At 36.4% G+C, this 25,332-nt stretch overlaps 1 protein-coding gene and 1 pseudogene across 2 annotated transcripts in view; one reads left to right on the top strand and one right to left on the bottom strand.

Moving 5' to 3' along the window:
* Positions 1–25,332, bottom strand: part of SBF2 (SET binding factor 2) — a 449,069-nt gene that overhangs the window by 347,734 nt on the left and 76,003 nt on the right. For both annotated transcript variants that reach the window (XM_003122980.5, XM_005661131.3), the window contains exon 2: positions 12,935–13,020. In XM_003122980.5, the coding sequence (XP_003123028.2) occupies positions 12,935–13,020 (86 nt within the window). The remainder of the gene's footprint in view (positions 1–12,934; positions 13,021–25,332) is intronic.
* On the top strand, positions 1,914–3,071 carry LOC102162982 (annotated as a pseudogene).

The raw sequence follows: 25,332 nt of genomic DNA, 5'->3' as shown, positions 1-25,332 counted from the left end.
GGTGTGTGTGTCTCTGTGTGTGTGTGTGTATATGTACACCATGGAATACTATTCAGCCATTAAAAAGAATGAAATACTGCCACTGCAACATCGATGGACTTGGAGGTATTACATTTAGCAAAATAAATCAGACAAAGACAAATACTGTATGTTATCACTTACATGTGGAATCCAAAAAATAAAACGAAGTAAAACTGGATCACTTTGCTGTACAGAAGAAATTAACACAACATTATAAATCAACTATCAACTATAATAAAAAAAAATTAAAAGGGAGTTCCCGTTGTAGAGTAGCAGAAACAAATCCCACTAATATCCATGAGGACTTGGGTTCAATTCCCTGGCCTTGCTCAGTGGGTTATGGATCCGGCGTTGCCATGAGCTGTGGTGTAGGTTGTAGACGCAGCTTGGATCCTGAGTTGTTACAGCTGTGGTGTAGGCCAGCAGCTATAGCTCTGATTTGACCCCTAGCCTGGGAACTTCCATATGCTGGAGGTGCAGCCCTAAAAAGCAAAAAAAGACAGAGAGAGAAAGGAAGAGGAAGGAAGGAAGGAAGGAAGCTTTAGCAGAGAATCAAAGGACCAGGGACATTTACTATCATCTCAGCCAACAGTAAGTAGCTATGTGACCTAGATTTTAATATTTAATTTTTGGTATGAATGAAGATGAATTTCAGAACTGAAAATAAATTTAACTTACCTAAAACTGTCACTTTTCTCTTTAGTTTTCCAAATCTTGAATTTATACAATTTTTTCCCAACTTATAAAATGATTTAAATTTCCACATATATTTAACATTCTGGATAATTCTTGACCTAACTTAAAGTATCTTTAAGATAGCCGGAATTAGCTATTTAAAGAGATGAACTCTACTAAGGATTATCTTTATGATTATCTTATGAAATATTGACTCTACTTTTAGCTTTTACTATATTTAAAGAGATGTCAGAAATCATTCTACTATCCCTTTCATAGATATATTTCAGTGCAATGAAATAGTAAACCATTGCGGACGTAAATACAAAATAGAAAAACTTCCAATTAAGGTATATATATATATATAATTTCAAGGCATTTCTTGAAGGTAAGTAAAGTCTATTTTCTTCTTGAAAGTAAGAAAAGATAAAATTTCCTATAATAGACACAGCCACATCACTGATAGATTTACAACTAATTCATAAACTTTAATGATTTTTTTCCATTGTAGCTGGTTTACAGTGTTCTGTCAATTTTCTACTGTACAGCATGGTGACCCAGTTACACATACATGTATACCTTCTTTTTTCTCACATTACCAGGCTCCATCATAAGTGACTAGACATAGTTCCCAGTGCTACACAGCAGGATCTCATTGCTAATCCATTCCAAAGACAATAATTTGCATCTATTAACCCAAAGCTCCCAAGTGAAAAATGGGCAAAAGACTTGAGTAGACATTTCTCCAAGGAAGATATACAGATGGCCCACAAGCACATGAAAAAATGCTCAACATCCCTGAATATTAGAGAAATGCAAATCAAAACTACCATTTCACCTCACACCAGTCAGAATGGCCATCATTAATAAGTCCACAAATAACAAATGCTGGAGGGGGTGTGGAGAAAAGGGAACCCTCCTGCACTGCTGGTGGGAATGCAAGCTGGTACAACTAATTAATAAACTTTTGAGTTTGTGTGGCACTCTGGAGCTAACCAGGAGGGTCTGTTTTGCTCAGCAGGACCTAGTCCAACTGAGTAGCCGAGGCACCACCCACCTCCCCCACCTGGATGTCTCCTGAACAGCCCAGGGGAGCAAGCAACAAGCATCTTGTGGTGGGACCCACACCTTGTGATCAGGAGCAGGGAAGTGAGTGCCAGGAAGCCCCAGAATCCAAGCTTAGCATCTTCCCACAACCAAAACCATCATGACTCACTTTCAACAACAGCCCTTCCTACAGGCTCTCAGCTGAGATCCAAAACAAGATTGCTTCCAAGTGTGATTATCAGGCAGAAGAAGATCTTTGCAACTGGATATGAGGTGACAGGCAAGAGCACTGACACCAACTTTCAGCTGGGATGGCAAAATTCTCCACGAACTAATAAACAAGCTATAGCCCGGCTTGGTGAAGAAGGCCAACAAACTGGCCTCAGCTGGAGAATATGAGCAACTTTACTAAAGCTATTCAGGCTTATGGTAGGAAGTCACGTGACATATTTGAAGCCTATGATCTTTTTGAGCATGGGAACATGACCCAGGTTCAGACTATGCTGGTGGCCCTAGCAGATATGGCTAAAACAAAAGGATACCATACAACTATTGACATTAGCGTTAAGCATGCAGAAAAACAAGACATTTTGATGAAGGAAAATTAAAAGCTGGTCAAAGTGAAACTGCTTTGCACATGGGAACCAACACATGTGCCAGCCAAGCAGGTACAACAGCCTACGCGACTAGGAGGCATCCTTATGATCCCCAAATGCAAACTGAAAAACCTTCTGATCAGACCAGGATCTGCAGACGGGCATGAACAAAGAAGCCAGCCAGCTGGGATGTTAGCACCAAGTACCCGAAGAGACAGCTGTGATCAGAAGCTAACATTACAACTTGTGGACAATTCGACAATTTCTCTACAGATGTGTACCAACAAAGTCGCTTCCCGGAAAGGAAAGAGTGTGTATGGTCAAGGTATATGATCCCAAATACTGTGCTGCTCCCACAGAGTCTGACATTCACAATAGAAGCCAGGAACAGGAACAAATGGGTCGGGAATCAGTGACAGTGATTATCAGGAGGACTAACCACATGAATTCATGGCAACTACCAAGATGACTACCCTAAAGATTATCTATCAATATGGAGACCAAGGCACTGATTATTAGATTCACAGAGGAGCTCAGTTCAGTGAGAAACAAGCTAGCCTTGAGTAATTTTTACCTCGTCTTCCTAAAACATTATTATGCTTATCCTACCTAATGGAAATATTGCCTTACATATATTCTTTTTTCCTTTTTCTGCCTCTTCCGTAAATATAAATAGCTGCCTTTTAGTGCTGTAACAGTTTAATCCTACAGCATAACCAGTAACTCACAGGTAAAAAGGAAGACTGTGAAAGAGGAGTACCCTTGTACAGTCAATTCTTTTATTAAAGATCTATGCATTTCTACAATCCTCTACTTAAAATGGTTATTTCAAACAATAGGAAGATTTTTTGTAACAATTTAGTATGTGGTTTCTACATGGAAGATTAAATTTATGCTTATGGCTAAATGTGGTCTTTACCAACTAAATTTAAGATGTAGCATTTTAGAAATTTACATATCAATGTTTCCATAGTACTGTTTGCTAATTGGTAAAGTCCCGATCAGTGAAAAAAAATTTAAATAAACTTTTAGTTCTCAAGGATTAAAAATTTTTCTTCAGTAAATATACATGTTTGTGTTCTGTCAACTTAGTAACTTCTTTCCCCTAAAATTTTGTATAGTGGTTATTTCAGTGACTTTTTATAGACGCATAAGTACCACTAGAGGCCACCAAATACTTCACTTTTCAAAACTGACACGTTTGTTAAGTTATAAGGAAATGACCATATTAATGGCAGTGAAAGTTCCACATGAATACTCAAAGCACAATACAAACTCAAGAAAAATACGTGAACATATTTCATACAGTAAATAGGAAGTCTAAATCCCCAAAGAACTTGATGATCAGAACAAGAACTGGAGTGTGGGGAGATGAACAGTATCAAAATATCATTCCTTATATACCACTGAAAATTGACTGTACAACCTAGAGAATTAGTCCTTTCTCTAAATAACTGCTGTCTTTTATAATTAAATCATACATCCATATATAGGTAATATATACTGATAACAGACAAATAAAATTCCAGAATCCAGTATCCTTTCCTTCATATCACAAAGTCTTTCATACATAATGTTTTTATATCTAATGTTGGCTAACACCTATAGCAATTAAAACTTTGATAAATAAATTCTATTGTAAAAGTCGCCACATAGATTTGAATATACCCAAAATTCTGGCTTGATGAAGAAAATCTGGCTCAGCAGAATAGATAACATCTGAGAAAATTTTGCTCTGAGATCCCAGATGAATTCCTGCTGGAATCTCTTATGTCCCCTCATTTCTTCCAGTCTATTCCTCCTTACTAAAGGTAAATAGCAAAAAATAGAAAGCCCAAGAAGCATCCAGAGATTCTGTAGATCCAGATGAAATCTATGAAACAAAATGGGACTTTTACTATCCAACTATCCACCTTTTTACTTGATGATATACTACTTTTCAAGGGTTTTCAAGTACTTCAGAGAAACTTCATGCAAGCTCTTGGTGTTTCATCTAAAGTTTTTGCTTAACTGAAGGCCGCAAAGATGTTCCCTTAAGTTTTACAACTTCTATAGTTTTACATTTAGTCCATGATCTACCTCAAACTGATTTTTCTACATGGTGTGAAGCAGGGGCAAGGCTAAATATTTTTCCAAATGGACATTCAATCACTTCAGCAACATCTGTTGAAAACCCTATCTTCTCTATAACTGAATTACACTGACACCTCTATTTATTAAAAATCTATTTACCAGAATGTGTGGGTTTGCTTCTAGACCGAAGCATGGATCTACATGTCTGTCTTTAAGCCAATACCACATAGTCTTGAGTACTGAGCTCTATAGTAAGTCCTGAAACTAGGTAGTGCTAGTCCTCCAACTTTGTTCTTTCTTCTCCAAATTGTTTTGGCTACTTGCTATACAATGTGTCTCAGAGATTCATTCACACCACTAAATAAAGTTCTAGCTCATATTTTTCTAAAAAGTTTTTAATAGTAGTAAAGTAAGCATAACATAAAATTTATCATCTTAACCATTTTAAACATATAGTTCACTAGTGTTAAGTACTTCACATTGTTTTGCAACCAATCTCCAGAACACTTTGCATCTTACAAAACTGAAAATCTCTACCCATGAAACAGTTTCCTATTCTTCCTTCCCCATCCCCAACTCCCACCCATGGCAACCACCATTCAACTTCCTATCACTATGAATTTGACTACTCTAGGTACTTTATTTTGTGACTGCCTTATTTCACTTAGCACAATGTCCTCAAGGTTCATCCATGCTGTAGCATATGTTGCCATGTCCTTCATTTTTAAGGCTGAATAACGTTTCACTGTATGTATTTACCACAGTTTCTTTATCCATTTATCTGTCAATGGATACTTGGTTTGCTTTTGGCTATGGTGAATTAATGACACTATGGACTTGTGTGCAAAAACTTATTTTAGAGTCCCTGCTTTCAGTTTTTTTGGGGTTTACACTTATATGCAGAGGTGAAATTGCTAGACAGTAATTGCTAGACAGTAATTCTTTTCTCACTTTTTTGAGAAACCACCATACCATTTTCCATGGTAGTTGCACCACCAACAGTGCATAGGACTGTAATTTCTCTGTGTCTTGGTCAACGCTTGTTATTTTCTGTTGGTTTTTTTTTTATATTAGTCATTGTAATAGGCATGAAGCGATACCTTGCTGTGTTTCTGATTTGCATTTCCCTAATGATCAGTGATGTTAGCATGTTCATATGATTGTTAGCCATCTGCTTATCTTCTATTTCATACTTTTTAACAGCTGCATTATATTCTGAGGAATGACTGTGGCACTATTAATTCACTCAGTCACCTATTTATGGACATTTAGGTAGCTTCCAATTTTTTTGCCATGAAAAATTTTACACATGCATATGTACAAGTAACCACAGAAATCAGTCTGTTCAGAATAGTCCCAGTTTACACATGTTTTCTTATTTCACTAACTTTCACTGTCAAAAGCATTCGAATTCAAATAATATATGTTTATCTGAATGTGAGTTCAGCTACAGGACAAATTGCTACAAGTAAAATTAAGCAAGAACTACATTTGATTAAATGTTCCTGGCTATTTGTTACCAGAACCCACTCCATATTAGAAGCCTGGTATTAGAAAGAGATACCAAAATACAGCTTAGCTCTGTTTAAGACATGAAGGCAATACAATACACTTAGATTATAGGATCTGCAGAAAACGATGATCAAAGGCATGACTAGGATTCAAGTACAAAAGACTTAGAGAATAGTCTTCATCACTTCCCAGAGAAAACAAAACACACACACACAAATGAAAACTGAATCTTACAGAAAGTGTGTAGTAAGGGGCCACAAAAACAAAATAAAAGAAAAATGGGAAAAAATAAGAGAAGTAACTAAGATTAAGAGGAAAATCAGCATAATGAAGAATGCTGAATTTTCTCAAACACCAAATGTGTGGGGTTTTTTTTCCCAATACCAACAATTCAACTCAGTTCTGACACAAACTTCCCAGAGACAGTGCAAAGCTCACAATCAAGGGATCGGGGCTCAGCCCCATGAAACTGCCCTGATTTCAGATGCCAGCTACAAAAGGGATGTCCAAGTTATCCACACTTCTGCCTGCAGACTACAAATTCAGGGGTTCACATGACTGCCCCCTTAGGTTCAATAATTCGTAGAAAAGTTCACAAAGCTCAGGAAAACACTTTACCTACATTTACAAGTTACTGTAAAGGCTATAACTCAAAAACAACCAAAGAGAAGAGATGTGATAAGTCAAGGTGCAGAAGGTGGGCATGGCCCAGAGCTTCCAGGCCTCCTCCAAGCACATGACCTTCCCAGCATATCAATGTGTCCACCACTTTGGAAGATCTCCATACCCTGCCATGTAGGGGGTTTTTATGAGAGTGTCATTAGGTAGACATGACTGATTAGCTCATTGGCCACTGGTGAGTGAACTCAATCTCCAGCCTCTCTCCCTTCCCCAACGGGGCTGAAATTTCCAACACTCCAGTCACATAGTTGATTCCCGTGGAACACCAGCTCCCTTCATGAAGCTAAATAGGCTTCCTGAAACCCATAAGCTATCTCATTAGCAAAGCAAAGACAGTTAGTTCCAAAGACTTCAGAAATTTTGTGCCAGGAACTGAGATAGAGATTAAATATATATATATTTTTTTTATTTTACTAGGAAGACTGAATTAGTGGTGTCAAAAGTAAAGTGGTCAAGGAGAATAAAGATAAGGGAAAAGATCTTTGAATTCAGCAAGAATCTGAATTTGGCAAACCACACTCCCACCCACTCTACTGCCACTAATTAGACTTCAAGCAAGTAAGAAGAAAAAAGCTTGTCTTGTTCTAGACACTATGGCTTCAAGATTTATCTATTATAACATCTAGTATTTACCTTAATATTCAGAAAATATTAATAAACTTCAACTCTGAGATTTCAGAATGGAGAGGATATAAACTATACTTCAGACCTCTGAGATGTGGGTAAGATGGGTGTAAGACATGAAAGTGGATGGCATGAAATCATAACACTATAGCTTATTAAAATATTAATAGGCAAATTAGCTAATAATAGCCCTGTAGGAAAAGTAATATTATCAGAAACGTAAATTAACTTTGCTCAAGATTTTAAAGTTTCAGATCCCATATCTTTCCACGGTACCACACTAAACTTTTATAGACATAAGAGCCAGCAAATTAAGAGGAATCATTTGAAATATTTTATAATGAAGAAATAGGATATCAGCTAAACGGATAAAGTCAAGAACAGATTTTTTTTTTTTAAGCTAATACTTGGGATCAATGGAAACTGAAGAAGAGAAAAAGGAGTTGAAAGTTTAAAAGTGTAGAACCCACAGCAGTGATATGACAATTACATGAGAGATGAGTAGCAGTATTTCATGTAGTAAGAGGGCAAAGCTGTTTGCAAACAACATGAATTTGCAGTAGGTTAGGCTTGTGTACTATAGTTCTTCATCTTCTTCAGGAAGTTCCCTATGGCGTCCAAGTTACTAGGTATAGCAGAACCCCAGCATGACAAGAAAAGCTTGTCTGAGGTGGTTCTGAGAACAGACCATGCAGACTGGGTAGGCGAAAGATTCTCTAGCATAACTGAGCCTATCAGAACTGTGAGTAACTGGAAGTCTAGTACAGTATGACAAACCACGTTAGTAAGCATTGAGGAATGTGAGAAGAGAAACACCAAGATTGACTGTCTTCCACCTCAGAGATGTTGAGAACCCTCTATATTCCATCAGGCTCCTATCTGCCATGCAGTTTTATTACTCAAAGAGACAACTGTTTCTTTGGAAAAAGGAAATAAAAATGTGAGCTCAAACTACCACTTTCTATCTTAACCTCTATTTATGGCCACTTTCTTTATCGTGAACATAACTTTAAAAGTCTGTTTTTGTAGTCCTTAGTATGTTTCAAAAGCCATATCTTCATACTTCATAGCAACATTCTTGTTTTCAGCCTCAAATCTATGCAAGATCAAGAGTTTTTCCGCACGTCCTTTACATCAACTTTAAAAGTGAATTCATCATCAAGTACCCTACCTCAACAGAAGCTTCAGATGCTACCTATAGTATCTTCACTGGTATCTTTTATAATTATATTTTTTTAATTTTTAGCTGTCTCCTTGTATTTTTCAAATCTCTCTGGCTAGGAAAGGATCCTGTCTATCTTTATTCTAAATAATTACTTATACAGCTAGTTTTTTATACTCATATGTAGGACCTACACTTTCATTTATTATATTTAATCCTCTTATCTATAAAGGGCCCATAACTCCAGCAAATCTTTGTGAACTCTGATTTTGTCATCCAATATGTTCACTACCTTCCTCACCCTCCTTTCACTCATATTCCTCCACAAAGGGGGAAAAATTTTCTTCCATCCTCTCTACACTCTGTTCCCTGACCAAACAGTATTTACATTTACATCTAGGTCAGACAGACAACTGTGAGCTCATTTTCAGAATCCAATGCATTTTAAACAGCTTAAAGAATTAAAGCATTACAATACCTATATTGACTTCTCTTCCCTCAAACAGCATTCTATACTAAGGCTACTTCTCCTCTGTTACAACTGCAGAATACTGAATACAGATTTTTTTTTTACCTCTTCTCCCCAAACTATATTTACAATTATAGAAAACTGGATTCGTAGTGAAGGTAGTCAAATCACTAGTCTATAATTTAAATAACTGAATATCTTAAGAACTTCAAATTCATACGTTCTAACTAAACGTTTAATCCTCTTTTACTCAAGCCATAACATTTTTTATCACATTTTTAGCCTTCTTAAAAAAAAAATCGGAAAGACCTATGAATGCCTCAATGCAGGCATTCCCTAGTGAAGACTGTGGCACATTTTCTGAATTGTGATATAAAAAAATTCACTTTTGGAAGTTTCCTTATGGCCCAGCAGGTTAAGGATCCAGCATTGCCACAACTGTGGTGCGGGTTCAAGTCTCTGGCCCAGGAACTTCCACATGCTGTAGGTGTGGGAAAAAAAAGAATTCACTTCTGAAACAGGGCATCTTTTAAAAGAGCTAGTGCCTAAACAATACAACTTTGTTGATGCCCCAAACCAAGCCAATAAAAACATTTCTTCCCATGATCAGAAATAGATTGTTAGCCATAGAATGCCTCTGCAAAACAATTCTTAAATTTTCTTTGAAATATTGTCACTAAAATTAACTGAAACTTTATTTATATGACTGTCTGTGGTTTCCATGTATGCCTAAAAGGCACAAGAAAAAGATAAAAATATCCTAGAATTGGAAAAGCAGTCATTATGTTTGGTTTAGCTTATTTTCATATTTTTATTTTTAAAAACCACTCAAATTAAAGTTTAGCATTTCTCAATAGAAGAAAAGAAAGAGAGGGCAATTTCTTTACACAAAAGCAGAAAGACTAAATTCAGTATCCTCTAAATTAAGTTTGGGATTTGACTTATTAGTGAATGAATGTCTAAAATCCTTTCCCATAAGTCAGTCTTCAGGCTGAACATACTTTTCATTTAGAATTTAAATACATCAAATATATGTTGTGTGCGCAGGAGAGATGGCAAAAGAAAATAATTTCAATATAATACTAAGTCAGAACCCAGGTTTACCCTAGATAAAACAAATAAATAAAGTTGGTTTTCTAATAACACAACATTCTTTTAGCATTTCTGAACTTCAGTTCTTCCAAAGTATAGAATCCTGTTTTCAGATTTACACAAAAATACAAATGCTGGAGTTCCCATTGTGGGTCAGCGGTAATGAATCTGACTAGTATCCATGAGAATACAGATTCAATCCCTGGCCTCACTCTGTGGGTTAAGGATCCAGTGTTGCTGTGAGCTGTGGTGCAGGTCGCAGACAGAGCTTGGATCTCTTGCTGCTGTGGCTGTGGCGCCGGCCAGCAGCTGCAAGCTTCGATTTGACCCCTAGTCAGGGAACATCCATATGCTGCATGTGTGGCCCTAAAAAGCAATCAATCAATCAATCAATGAAATGCATATGATAACCATAGCTTAAAGTGCCACTCTCAGAACAGTCTCAGACCTTAGCTAATACAAAGAGTCAAAAGACCTGGGTTTGAATCCTAGCTCTGCTGCATCTTAGCTGTTACACCACAGTGAAATTGTTTAAACTTCCTAATCTTCAATTTACCTACCTTTAAATGAGATACACTACCTCCAATCATCTAATTTGTGGGTTCATCATAATTTATCAATCATATACAACTGTTAATATTAACATTAATGTTATATGCTAAAAGGTTGTCCCACTACCACCACCTTGGAAGGGGTAAGGTTTTTTTCCACGTATATCATCAGAAAAGGGTCACTACCACCCTGGAATCAACAAACCACTTAGGGACTGAGCTAGATCACCTTAATTGGACTAAAATTTTAATAAGCCTATCTCTGGTCTTAAAGCTGTAGGAGTTGCTCTAGATGACAGAGTATACCACAGTTACTCAAGTTATTGCTGTTAATATGCAGAATAGTTGCACATTTCTAACATAAAGTATAGCACAAAGCAGTATCTAATAAGACAACAAAAATTTAAGAGTTAATGATTCTATTCTGTTTTAAAAACAGGCTTTGATAAACAAATTTATTCTATACCTGACAAAGCACAAAAGACATTAGAGGATCAGAATTGTCATCAATTACAGAAAAATTAAGAAAAAAGAAAATCCCAACGTAATCCAGCAGGATCAAATATTCCTTTTTTTATTTTATTTATTTATTTATTTGCTTTTTAGGGCCACCCCTGTGGCATATGGAAGTTCCCAGGCTAGGGTTTGAGTCGAGCTACAGCTGCCAACCTATGCCACAGCCACAGCAACACAGGATCCAAGCCATATCTGCGAACTACACCACAGCTCACGGCAACACCAGATCCTTAACCCACTGAGGGAGGCCTGGGATTGAACCTGCATCCTCATGGACACTTGTTGGATTTGTAACCTGCTAGCATATGGGACCTCACTCAGTAGGTTAAAGATCCCGCAGTGCCGTGAGCTATGGTGTAGGTCACAGACATAGCTCAGATCTAGCATTGCTGTGGCTGTGGTGTAGGCCGGCAGCTGCAACTCCAATTCGACCCCTAGCCTGGGAACTCCCATATGCTATAGGTGCAGCCCTAAAAAAGAAAAAAAAGAAAATATATAACTTTCAAATCAACATCAGCTTTATGCCTAATAAATATTTCTGATCCATGCTAACAAGAGAATGAACAATTCTTCTTGGGGTGGGGGGTGTTGCAATATGTTAAACAAACACCAACAGTGGTATCAAGATAATAACATAAATAAGAAACCTCATTTATTGAGCACTTACTTTATGGCAAACACTGTTCTAAGCATTTTATCTGTATTTTCCCATTTTATCTTTGCATGATATCAGCATTGTCATTATTCTCATTTTACAGATGAAGACTCTGCTGCTCAAGAAGTTAAATGACTTGTCAAATAAAAGTCATAATGTACAACTGGGATTTCAACACAAGCAGTCTATTCTTCACTGTCATATCACAGCAAATGTTTTCTCAACAAGAAATGCTTTAAAGAACACTGCTCAGGAGTTCCTGTCGTGACTCAGTGGTTAATGAACTAGGAACCATGAAGTTGCAGGTTCGATCCCTGGCCTCACTCAGTGGGTTAAGGATCTGGCATTGCTGTGAGCTGTGGTGTAGGTCGCAGACGCGGCTTGGATCTGGCACTGCTGTGGCTGTGGTGCAGGCTGGAGGCTACAGCTCTGATTAGACCCCCAGCCTGGGAACCTCCCATGTGCCACGGGTGCGGCCCTAGTAAAAGACAAAAAAAAAAAAGAAAAAGAACACTGCTCATATGTGTGTGTGTGTAAGTAAACACACACACAATGTAAATGAACACACACACATACATACACACACACTATACACACTCTCCAAACGTTATAGTCATATTGCAAAATACTTTACTGAGCATCTTTTCAGTCTCTCATTTTACCACCATAGATCCACCACCAGATAGAATGTCCTGGTCATCGTAAATTATGCTCAACCATTAAATTCCTTTAAAATGGCTGACAAAAAATAAAGCAGTTAAATGGCACTATTACAAAGCAACACACAAATCCTGTAACTAGAAAGAAAGAATTCAGATTTTAATTTCAAGAACAAACTCAAAACCATGATTGGTCACTATTAAACCAACCTTTGGTTTTATTTGAAGTTTTTCACTAAAGCAATGACCTAGAAATTTTCATGAAAAAAAAAATAATAAATATTTGATTAGTGATACACCATCCCTGAAACTACAAGGCTAAGATTTTACTAAAGAATTAGAGGAATTTTTCAGTTCCAGGTACATAAAAATCATTATTTTCAACTTTAATATTAAAGAGAAGTTTAAATGGAAAAAGAACAGTAAAACAGGCATTCCAGAATCAATATATACAAAGGTTACTGTATTGGGAAGATTATTTCTAATAATGTATTACAGTTAAATCACCAAATTATTTAAAAGGAACTGTAACACAAATATAACTATAAATGTAACATGAAAAATATCATTATAAAAGTACAATAATATAGTATCAACTTACCAATTCAATTCCCTGTGGAAAAGGTGTATCATCCCAGTCCTTCTGCGGAAATCTCTGGATTATTTTCCCCAGACCTGCTCCTGACCCTATTAATAAAATCAAAGTGAGTTCAGTTATAGAATACTTAAAAATCTGTATCTAAATGAATACTTGCTGAATAGGTTAATACACTGACTAAATATTTTCAAGTTTTAAAGGGTATAAAACTACCTTCTAAACATAATACTGAAATGATAGGCAATCCCTATCCTTTGTCCAAAGAGTGACATATACGAAAAGCTAGGAAAAATAGACAGAGGCATGGAAATAAGGGATCTCCACAACATGGAAGTAACTGCCCTTTGTTCCCAATAAAGAACGCAATCTTCTTAGTAACTCCAGTTGAAATTTAAGAAGAACTTTTCTATGTAGACAAAGTAATTTTAAGTGACAAATGAAATGGTCCTGTAAGCACTAAGCTTCATTTGTGGGTTATAAGCACTGTTCTGGGTTAAATAAAGATTTTTAAAATGGCCTGGAAACTTGACCACTGGCTAGGCAGTGTTTCTCAACAACAGCACTACGATATTTTGGGCCAGATAATTCCATTTTGTGTGTGTGTGTGTGTGGCTGGGGGTGGGGGTCTTGGAGGCAGGGGGCGGAGAGCTATCCTGTGCATTATAGGATATTCAGCAACATCCTTAGCTTCAACCCACTAGAAGTTATTGGCATCCCACCACCACCACCAAGTTGTTACAACCAAAAAATGTCCCCAAGTCATTGCCAAACGTGCTCTGAGGGGGGCAAAAATGCCCCCGCTTGAAAACAACTGGTCTATATCATTATTGTTATAAAATTACCCTGTGACACTAAAAACCAGAACAACTTGAAATTGAATTCTGGGGATGTAATCTGTGAGTAATTTGGGGCTGGAAAGTACATGTTAGATCTAAATTGCTTTTTGCCATACTTTTAAAAGAGCTTCATGTGCTTGCATATTCTACATATTGTTCCAACTCACTGTGAAGTAAACGGAACATTCTGATTATTTCTACATTAAACTTAAAGAAACCTTAACATGTGATTTGATTTTTAAAAAATCATCTCTCAATCCTTATCCCCATGAATATAACTCCTCCTTGCCCTCACCAGATTTCAATCACTATGACCAAATTCTTACCTTTAAAAGATAAATGGAAAGTTAAATTCATTTTTATTGACCAACTCATAACCATGTTCTAAAACTGAGACAACATGTGAAAAAGACAAAATAAAAACATTCTCAATTAAAATTAATAACGTCTGCTGGTCAGTAACTCTTCATATACCCATCATTATAGAGGAATGAAGTATTTCATGAAGACTAAACTAAACTGAAAATGATTTATCACAAGCACTCAGTTTTCAAAAATCTACCTCAAGCATCACCACTCCTTACGCCACTTCAAAGCTAATTCAGCGCATTTACTAGGGGAATTCCCTGGTGGTGCAGCCAGTTAAGGATGCAGTGCTGTCACTGCTATTTAAAAAAAAAAAAAAAAAAAAAAAAAAAAAAAAAAAAGTACTAGGTCCTGGAGATACACAATGAAAAAGACATGGCCCTATCCTCAAGGTACTGATAAGCTATTAGGAGAAACAGAAAAATGAACCGATAATTTCAGTATATCATGGTAAGTATAATGATAGAAGAGAACCTAACCCAACGTAGCAGAGAATCCATGGAAAACTTCACAGACAAAATGACAGCAAGCTTTTTGTTCCTTCAGTAACAAGCATCTAGCATACTGAATGTGTGGCACTTAGTTCATACTGGCTAAATGTTTATTTTAATAGATTCGATAATATTGACAGAAATTGTTTTAAGCTTACATCTCCTCTGTCTTTTTAAACGGAGATAACTGCATGTTATTTATCTCACCATATTTAACCAGGTGTCCCTATATTGTTTATTCAGTTCTGAAAGTCATAACTCATGCACTGCAGGTGCAGGCTCAGGAAATATTTTATCAGATTAATTTTAAATGTTATCATATTCATAATTGCAGGAAATTTTTTGAATACATAAAAATATAAAGAAATCACCCATAATCCCACACCTGAAGACAATTACTATTAATGTTTGGATTTTATCCTAGGCTTTTTTCACACACGTATTTTTTTCATCAGAATTGAGAAAATACTAAGCCTAGCTTTATAGATTGGTTTATTATTAATCTTTTATAACAGGCCTTTGTAATGTACATTTACTATTTTTCCCTATTATAAATCATACTATGAAAGGTATCTTTCTATATAAATCTTTACCCTCATCTCACTTTTGCCTAGAAAAATTCTTAGATATACTGGATCAAAGAATATAAAAGTTCTGAAGACACACAAAGCCAAAAGGCCCACCAGAAAGATACAATTTTCTATATTCTGTGTATAAGAATGAGACTGTCATTTTCATTACATCCTCACCAATAACTTCTACTTTAAAATTTGTTTTAGTTACCTCCACTTTGATAAGTGGAAAGTTCCTCTTAAGCAGAAGCACAACTTCCAAAAGTCTGTCAGGAGCAATATATTACTTATTGACTTCATAATGATATGCAGTCTTTCAATAACATGAAAATTTAGTTTGAAATGCGGATGTAACATTTATAAGTGCACAAAGAAATATGATTCATGTGTGATAAGACTGTTATATGATAATGTTACTTGAAAATGGAAATTAGGTTAGAAAAAGGCAAAAATAAAAATGGTAAATTGATATATCACTACAAGTAAAATGTGGAAAAATCCACAATAACTTGGTTTTGAATATCAAATATATAAATTGATGCAGCTAACAACTTTTAAGGAACTTAGGAAAATATTATACAAAAGTAAACAAACTGTGTCTGATTCTTGTTTCTTGGATTTTGAGAGTTTAGTCTGATTGTTTAAACTTATTTCCCAAGGTTATATAATTTATCTAAAACCAATCTTGTAGGAAGAACTGGTTGTATTTAAGAATGCTGACAAGGAGTTCCCTCCCGGCTCAGCAGGTTCAGGACCCAGCAGTGTTACTGCTGTGGCTCTGGTTACAGTTGTGGCACAGGTTTGATACTTGGCCCAGGGAATTTTCATATACCATAAGTGCAGCCACAAAAAAAGAATGCTGACAAAATAACATTTTATACTAAGGAGCAAGCCACACTGAGGGAAGATTGTTCTAGAGTCAAATGTCCACCTGTGGACTGATTCTAATGTCCAGAAGTGAAGGAGGTCATGTAAATCAGAGTGGCTGTGAAAGCAGCTCCTATTTTCACTATTATTAAATGGGGCTAGGTGATTAGGTGGGGAGAGAGAAAAATTCCTCAAAAGAAACGGAACCACTTCCTAAAAAGGAGAGGTGCTAGGCAAACAAAATTGTTTGTTCACTGCACTGCATGTGGCTAAATTGAGGGGAAAAAAAAGAGGGCAGTTACTAGTCAGGGCCTTCATGTTTTCCTCTCCAGCCCCTTTTCTTCCACTCCATCATAAATCAAGAAACATGATGACTAGATAGAGTTCGTATATAATAAAGGAGACCATCAGCATGATACCAGTACATTTGGAAATAGCTTTCTTTGAAAAAAGTGCAAAAGCTAGACAAACTGCCCCCAAAAATTTCAGGAAGAGTGAGGAAATACTGGCGTGATCAGGCACACTTTTCCCTCTTTTTTGTGAGGTAATTAGCTTTCCCTTGGGCCCTGGTAGGGCTGCCAAACTACGCAGCCCAGCCATAAGGATTAACAAGTGACCTGGGATGACCCAACCATTCATCATCCCCCTGGCAAGGTGACTGTTCTAGCCGTACAGACGACCCCAGGAGAGTCAAACAGTATTCTTGGGGGTTGTTAAGTCTGTGTGCTGTAGGTGTGGAGTTGCCAGTATATGGGGAAGAAGTTTGACTGTAGAAGTGAAGACTGAGTAGGAGTTAATTAAATGAAGAAATGTAACACTCTGCTCTATACAGAACAGGTGCTTGATACTTGTCGATTGTACCAACAGACAAAAATTAATCATTTAAATGCATTGTGTATGCTTAAAGTGCAAATGTACAAAATATACACTACTTGGTTTAACAGACTTTGAACCTTGAAAATACTACTCTAACTCACTAAATCTTCCATATGTTTATCTGAACAACTAGATCAGTGGTTTTCTACACAAGACTTGCCACCCACATCCCCTCTCTATCAAAAACAGCACCACCCACAGTTCAGTGAAAGGCAGCAGCCACGTTCAGAAGCACACGGTCCTACCTCTCCTCTCACCAACCAGACAGAAATTATGAAATCATTCATTCATTTATTACATTTACTACTACTTGTGTGTCTCACCTCACCAGAATGAAAGCAGTAATTTGGGTTTGCTTTTGCTTACTGATGTATCCCAGGCATTTAGAACAATTACCCTTATATATTAGACACTCAGTAAAATACTTACTGAGTCCATGAATAGGCAAGGGCATCTATGAACTGGTAAGCAACTTACGACCAGAGTGACCTGACAATAAAAGGAATCCTAGACAAATCAGATTCCTCTGCCAGGAAACTGTGAAGAGAAGAAATAAGAGACTAAAGCAGCTAAAAAGATGTACCAAGACTTGCAAGCTCAGGCAACCAAAGGAGATCATGTATAAAAGCCAGTTACAGAACAGTGGAAATTTTGGCAGAGAACTGCCAGCAGAAACAGGTTAGCAGTACACGCATAGAAAGTAGCAAAAACGACACAGGAGAAAGGCTGTGTAGCTGGCTAAGTTCTATCCCCAGTAAACCCTGGTAGGACTGTAGGGTGTGTCATCAAACTTCTCAAGTACTCTTACAATATTCCTCCCTATATTCCTTGTCAACAAAGAGTTCAAATTAGAACATACTTAAGAGGGACCCTGACAAATCAAGCTCTTTCAAACTGGTAAAAGGTCGGGGGAAAAAATCCCATTAAAAGATGTAGTCAGAAAACTTTTTTAAAAAAGTAAGAAGCACGTACGAGAACTTTCTCCAAATATGTGAAGAGGTATCATATGGAAGAACACAGAGTGGAGCAAACTAGAGCCAATATCTTTAATTCAGAGGGGATATTTCTGAGTGAGTAAAAGGGAAGAAACTTCTGAGAACTATCAAAAACTTTTGGGAACTATCAAAAAACAGAATTAATTGCCACAGAAAGCAATTATTATAATGAGTTTTAGTACAAGTTACCAGTTTTTGTGGTCTGAAAATCAGGCAGAATGGTAAGAGGACAAATCCCCAGAAAATCTGATAAGTAGACTGCTACCGTAATTCATTTATTCAACAATAATACAATGTGGCCTTGTGTTAGGTGCTAAGGATAAAACTTGCACTGAGGATATTTAAAGCTTGAATTGAGGTTTTTGGAATACAAATGAAAGGACAGAGGTAGGCACAGTATAACAATGAGTAAAGACTGGGGAAGAAAACAAGATTGTTAAGAAATCAGGTCATGTGGTTGATTTCTAGTTTCATGCCATTTTGATCAGAGAAGATACTTGAAATAATTTCTATACTCTTAATTTTGTTGAGGTTAGCTTTGTGCCACAGTATGTGATCAATTCTTGAGAATGTTCCATGTGCACTTGAGAAGAAGGTATATTCTGATTTTTTTGGATGTAATGTCCCAAAAATGTCGATTAAGTCTAACTTTTCTATTGTTTCCTTAAGAATCTCTGTTGCTTTATTGATTTAGGGACTGGGAGCTTGGGGTAAATAGATGCAGAATGTTGCCTTCAGTGGATTAGCAATGGCATCCTCCTGGGTCCCATCCTACTGGGACCTCTGTCTAGTCGCTTATGATGGAACACATAATGTGAAAAAGAAGAATGTGCAGATGTAAGTGTAACTGGGTCACCATGCTGTACATTAGAAAATATATATATAAAAATAAGTGTTTAAAAAAAAGAAATCAGGTCATGAGTAATAAAATCAAGGATCGAAAACTTAAAAATCCCAATTTTGGAACAGAGATATTTCTTCTTTCTATTTTGACATAATAGCAGCATCATTAAAGTCCAATGATGAGAAACGTAAGTTCTTGAGAAGCCAAATAAAGTAATAAGTAACAGCATATCCAAAAGAAAAATCTTAGAAGGAGATATTTTTTCATAGTTTAAAAAGCAACTCACTAGGTCTGTACCTGGGAATCCACTTCCATTTTGCCATGAGGTAAGATGGGGAGAGGATCGAGAGGTATGAACTACTAAGTATAAAATGGATAGGTTTCAGGATGTACTATACAGCACAGGGAAATACAGCTATTGTTTTTTGATGCCTTTAAATGGAGGATAACCTGCAAAAATGTTGAGTCACTGTGTTATACACCTGAAACTAATATGATATTGTAAATCAACTATACCTCAAAATTTTTTTAATCTCTTTAGGACCACACCTGCAGCCTATGGACGTTCCCCAGCTAAAGGTTGAACAGCAGCTGCAGCTGCTGGCCTATACCACAGCCACAGCTGCATTTGTGACCTGCACCGCAGCTTGCAGCAACACTGGATCCTTAACCCACCAAGCACGGCCAGAGATAGAATCCATATCCTCATGGATTTTAGTCAGGTTCTTAACCTGCTGAGCCATGACAGGAACCCCCTCAACCATACTTCAATTTTTAAAAAGCAGTTCAAGTTGACTAAAAGTACATGAGGCATACATGATAACTTCCTTTCATAGAAACTTTGTCAGATGATTTACACTCTTAGCAAACTTTATACTCAGTCCACATTTAATACTGCAAAGATATTCATGAACAATTAAGGAAAGGAAAGTATGGACCTTCTGGCTGCCTAACATATTTCGAATGTATATACTAAATAACAGAGTAAGGTTATTATTATCTGCGTGCAAAGGCAGAAGTCTTTAGCTCTATTAATACGGAAGGGTATTTATCTTTCCCTGGTGTATACTTAGGGCAATACTGGGGGAAAATAATGAGAGATTGGTAGAAGTCCAATTTTCAGCTGTAAGATAGCTGAATAAGGTCTGAGGATCTAATGCAAAATATGATGACACAGTTGATAATACTGTATTGTAAAGCTGAAATTGCTAACAGAATAGAACTTGTTCTCACTTTTAAAGAAGAGATAAATATGTTGAGGTGATGGATATGTTAATTAACTAGATGGGGAGAACCCTTTCACAATGCATATATATATATATATATATCAAATCACTATGATGTATTCTTTAAATATCTTAAATTCTGTCAATTTTATCCAAATAAATAGTTGGAAAAAATAGTGAAAAGCCAAAAAAAAAAAAAAAAACCTTAAATGAAGGGTACTAACAGAAATCTTTCAATAGGAATATTATACAAATGAAATGGCAACCTTTATCACTGACCTCTGAAGTAATTTTATCAGTAAATGAACAGATAATGTAGAACAATACGTCATCTGAAATACCCTCCCATTTTCATCAAAGACTGCCCATCCTTTGGTTCCTAACTGATCCTCACCTCTCCCGAGGAAGACAAGAACAGAATGGATATGAATTTGTCTTTTGGAAGGAGAGCTCTGCTAAAGAAACATGGCAGATATAGTGTATCTGACCTCTGATTAGTACAGTGGGAAGAACCCAGGCTTGGAGGTTAGTCAGAATTAGGTTCAAATGCAGACTATTTTCATAGCCTTGAGAAATTCACTTTTAAAAATTCACTTAATCTCTCTAAATCTCTGTTTTCTCAACCTCGAAATATGGCTAATATAATTCCCATCACACAAAGCTGCCATTGAGAATAAGATTACACACTTAGCAGCACAGTATCTACCACAAAAAAGGCTACGGACAAAAAAAGTAGGTCAACATAAGACTTACTTGGAGTTCCCATTGTGGCACAGCAGAAACGAATCCAACTAAGAACCATGACATTGTGGGTTTGATCCCTGGCCTCACTCAGTGGGTTAAGGATCCGGCATTGCCGTGAGCTGTGGTGTAGGTTGCAGACGTGGCTCGGATATGGCATTGCTGTGGCTCTGGTGGTTGAATAGCAGCTGCAGCTGCTGGCCTATACCACAGCCACAGCCATGGAATCCAAGCTGCGCTTGTGACCTGCACCACAGCTTGCAGCAACACTGGATCCTTAATCTACCAAGCAAAGCCAGGGATGGAATCCACATCCTCATGGATATTAGTCAGGTTCTTAACCTGCTGGGAACTTCCATATGCCATGAGTGTGGCCCTAAAAAAGGACAAAAGATGAAATAAATACATAAATAAGACTTACTTGAAAAATATAAGTTAAAGGAGCTCAAACTGTCAATATTTTCTCAATGTAAGTGAGGTATCAAAAGCCTACTAAGAAATCAATGGCAATCCAAAGGAAAGCCTTTAGTTTAAAACTGTTTATTCTTTCAATACTTTTATTAATTACATGGTTGAAAATAGAAGACATAATTTTCATACCTGTAAAAAGAAAAAATCTGAGAGAAGATGGAGATAGAGGTGGCAGAAACACAGCTCATCAATCTTTCTGAATTCCCATATAAAAAAGGGACAGCATCAAAATAGCACAATTGAACTGGCATAAAGGCCAATGTAACAAAACTGAGATACCAGATATAAACCCTCGTGTAAACAGTCAAATGATCTTTACGAAAAATGCCAAGATCACACAATGGGGAAAGAATAGTATCTTCAAAAAATGGTGCTGGGAAAACTGAATATCCACAAGCAAATGAATAAAGTTGGACCCTTATCTTACACCGTTCAAAAATTAACTCAAAATGGATTAGAGACCTAAACCTACGACCTGAAACTGAAAAGGCCCTAGAAGAAAACAAAGGGAGAAAACTTCATGACATTGGATTTGGCAATGATTTTTTGGATACAATATCAAAAACATAGGCAAAAATAGACAAATGAGACTACATCAAACCTAAAAACTTCTGTGCAGCAAAAGAAATAATAACATAGAAAAATGCAACCTGCAGAAGGGGAGAAAATATCTGATAAGGAGTTAATATGGAGAATATATTAAGAGCTCCAACAATTCAACAACAATAAAAATCCAATTAAAAAATAGGTAAAAAGCTTACATAAGACATTTCTACAAAGAAGATTTACAAATGGCCAACAAGCATATGATCATTATGCACAACGTCACTAAGCATTAAGGAAATGCAAATCAAACTACAAGGAGCTATTACTTCATACAGGTTAGGATGGCCACTATCAAAATTCCAGAATGCAGAGAAAATTGGAACTCTTTGTACACTGCTGTCTAGGACGTAAAATGGTAGCCTCCAGAAAATAGCATGGAGGGTTCTCAAAAAATTAAAAATAGAATTACCATATATTCCAACACTCCCACTTCTGAATATATATTTCAAGAGAATTGAAAACAGAATCTCAAAGAGATATTTGCACATCCATGTCTACTGCAGAATTATTCACAACAGCCAAGAGATGAAAGCAACTTTGAGATGAATAGATAAAGAAAATGTGGTACATACATACATGGAATATTATTTAGCCTTTAAAGAGGAGGAAATCCTGTTCTATGCTACAACATGGATGAACTTTGAGGACATTATGCTAAGTGAATTAGGCCAAATATTGCATGATTCCTCTTATACAATGAATGTTAAGTAGCCAAACTCCTAGAAACAGAAAGCAGAATGGTGGTTGGCAGGGATGGGGGAAGAAGTGAAAGGAAAGTTTGTTCACTGGGTATAGTGTTTCGGTTTTGTACTTTGAAAAAGTTCTAGGGATCTGTTGCCAAAACAATGTGCATATATAGTATAATATAACACTGCTATACTGTATACTTTAAATTTAAGATGATAAATTTTATGTATTTTGAGCACAATTTTTTAAAAGATGGCACAATCAAATACTCATGGACAGCATGTATAGGAAAGACGGGTGAGGAGTTCCCTTTGTGGTGCAGTGGAAACAAATCCAACTAGTACCCATGAGGATGCAGGTCCAATACCTGGCTTTGCTCAGTGGGTCAGGGATCTGGTGTTGCCGTGAGCTGTGGTGTAGGTCACAGATGCGGCTCAGCTCCCGAGTTGTTGTAGTTGTGGCATAAGCCGGAAGCTGTAACTTCAATTATACCCCTAGCCTGGGAACTTTCATATGCCACAGATGAGGCCCTAAAAAGCAAAAAAAAAAAAAAAAAGAAAACTAGGTGAAAGGGTATCCCCCAAATACTCCAATTGGAGAAAAACCATAAAAAGCTATAAAACCTGCAAAGTATCAGTATCTGTGCAAGATTAAGAACAAAACAACAAAAACAGTTTGAGAATAGGAGGACCCCAAAAGAGGCAACAAGTACTCAGTAGAAAGCAAAATGGCTAAGGAGAGAGCAGCAGCTCAAAATAGAAGAGCAAGGACATTTCTGCAGCAAGGACTAAAAGTGCTGGAGCAGTTTAGCCCCACAGACTGGAGAAACTTCAGGGAATAGAATCAAAATTGAGAAGAAATGGATGTTATGCTACCTGACTTAAAGACTTAAAATTAAAGCTTGAGAAATTAAGACAATGTTGTCCTGTCATTAGAATCCATCAATAAATTGGACAATTTAAAAGAATATAGACTATTTCAATAGATTCAGAAAAAGCATCTGACAGAAGTTCCTGATGTGGCTCGGCGGTAACAAAACCAACTAGTATCCAAGAGAACTTGAGTTCAATCCCTGGCCCTGCTCACTGGGATCCAGCTTTGCTGTAAGCTGTGGTGTAGTTGGCAGACACAGCTCGGATCCTGCATTGCTGTGGCTATGGCAGGCTGGCAGTTGCAGCTCCAACTGGACCCCTTGCCTGGGAACTTCCATATCCCACAGGTGTGGCCCTAAAAGAAAAAAAAAGAAAAAGTGTTGCACAAAATTCAATACCCATTAATGACTTTAAAAAAACACAAGAAATAACAAATAAAACACTTTCAATACAATAAAAAGCCTATGGCTAACATCTTACTTATGGATACAAACTAAATGCTTTTCCATTAAGATACAGAAAAAGGATGTCCACTATCATGACTTCTATTCAACATTGTACTGGAAGTGCTAACAGTTGCAATAAAATAAGAAAAATATATGAAACGTATAGAAATGGAAGAAGTATAAGTAATACGGCCTTTATTTGAAGAAAACCAGTAGAAAATCCTAAGAAATCCTCAAAAAAAAAAAAAGCTACTAGAAATAATAAATGAGTTTAGCAAGACTTTGAAGGGTCAATATAAAAAACCCTAAGAAACCTTCAAAAAAAAAAAACTACTAGAAAAAAAAATGAGTTTAGCAAGACTTCGAAGGGTCAATATAAAAAAATGATTGTATTTCTACATACTAGTCCATTTCTATACACTAGCAATAAAAATTAAAATTTAAAAAACTTAAGAGTTCCCTGGTGGGTCAGCAGGTTAAGGATCCAGTATCGCCACTGCTGTGGCTCTGGTTACTGCTATGGCACAGGTTTGATCCCTGGCCCGGGGACAACGTAAAATTTAAAAAACATACGCCATATATCAAAAATTATGAAATACTTAGGATATTAATAGGTAAATGGATAAACAAATTGTGGCATATCCAGATAATGGAATATAATATAGCACTAAAAATTAAAAACTACTGATATGTGCAACATGGATAAATCTCAATTATACATATCAAAAGATGCAAAACACAGATGGGTACATACTGTAGGATTCCATGCACATGAAATTGCAGAAAAGACAAATCTAATATACAGTAACAGAAAGCAGATCAGTGGTTGCCTAGGACCAGGGATTGGTATTAGGGATCAACTTGAATGAAAGAGGCACAAGGGAATTTTTTAGAGTGATGAAAATTTTCTTCATTCTTATTGCAGTGGTATTTACATGAGTACATACTTCTGCTACCAGAGTTAAGACAATCTGGGAGAAATATATCCTTAAATTTTGCCTGTAGTCAGAATGGAATCTCCCATAATCTATGGAAGGAAGAAAGAGTCCCAGCATAACTCATCTATAATGTATACTTACTTCCCTCCTATAATAATTTTCTCTATATTTGAACATGTTCCTCTAGTCTGTGTTTAGAAGATACTGTGAATAGAAATGCACATACCTCAAGGCAGCCTATTCTATCTCTAATGATTATCATAGAAGATCTTTCTGAGGAACTGACACAAGAAACTTTAATTATGATGTGCAGTATTATCAACAATCTTTATTACTTTTTTAGAAAAAGCACTAAATGTAATATGTGCAAACTGGGAAGACAAGTGCGTCTGTTAAAATTTAAGGAGAATATTTTATATGTGGAATCTAAAATAAAATAAACTCATTCATAAAAAAAAATAAGGAGAATAACTGTTTCTCTTCTCTCTCTATATATATACCTACCTTTTTTAATTTTAAAAAGTTAGATATCTTTGAATGAATTTTAATACTTTAAACTCTTCCTAA

The sequence above is a fragment of the Sus scrofa genome, chromosome 2 (assembly GCF_000003025.6).
Source record: "Sus scrofa isolate TJ Tabasco breed Duroc chromosome 2, Sscrofa11.1, whole genome shotgun sequence".
NCBI lineage: Eukaryota > Metazoa > Chordata > Mammalia > Artiodactyla > Suidae > Sus > Sus scrofa.
Note: the sequence above shows the minus strand (reverse complement) of the source record. Positions and strands in the feature narration are given on the sequence as shown.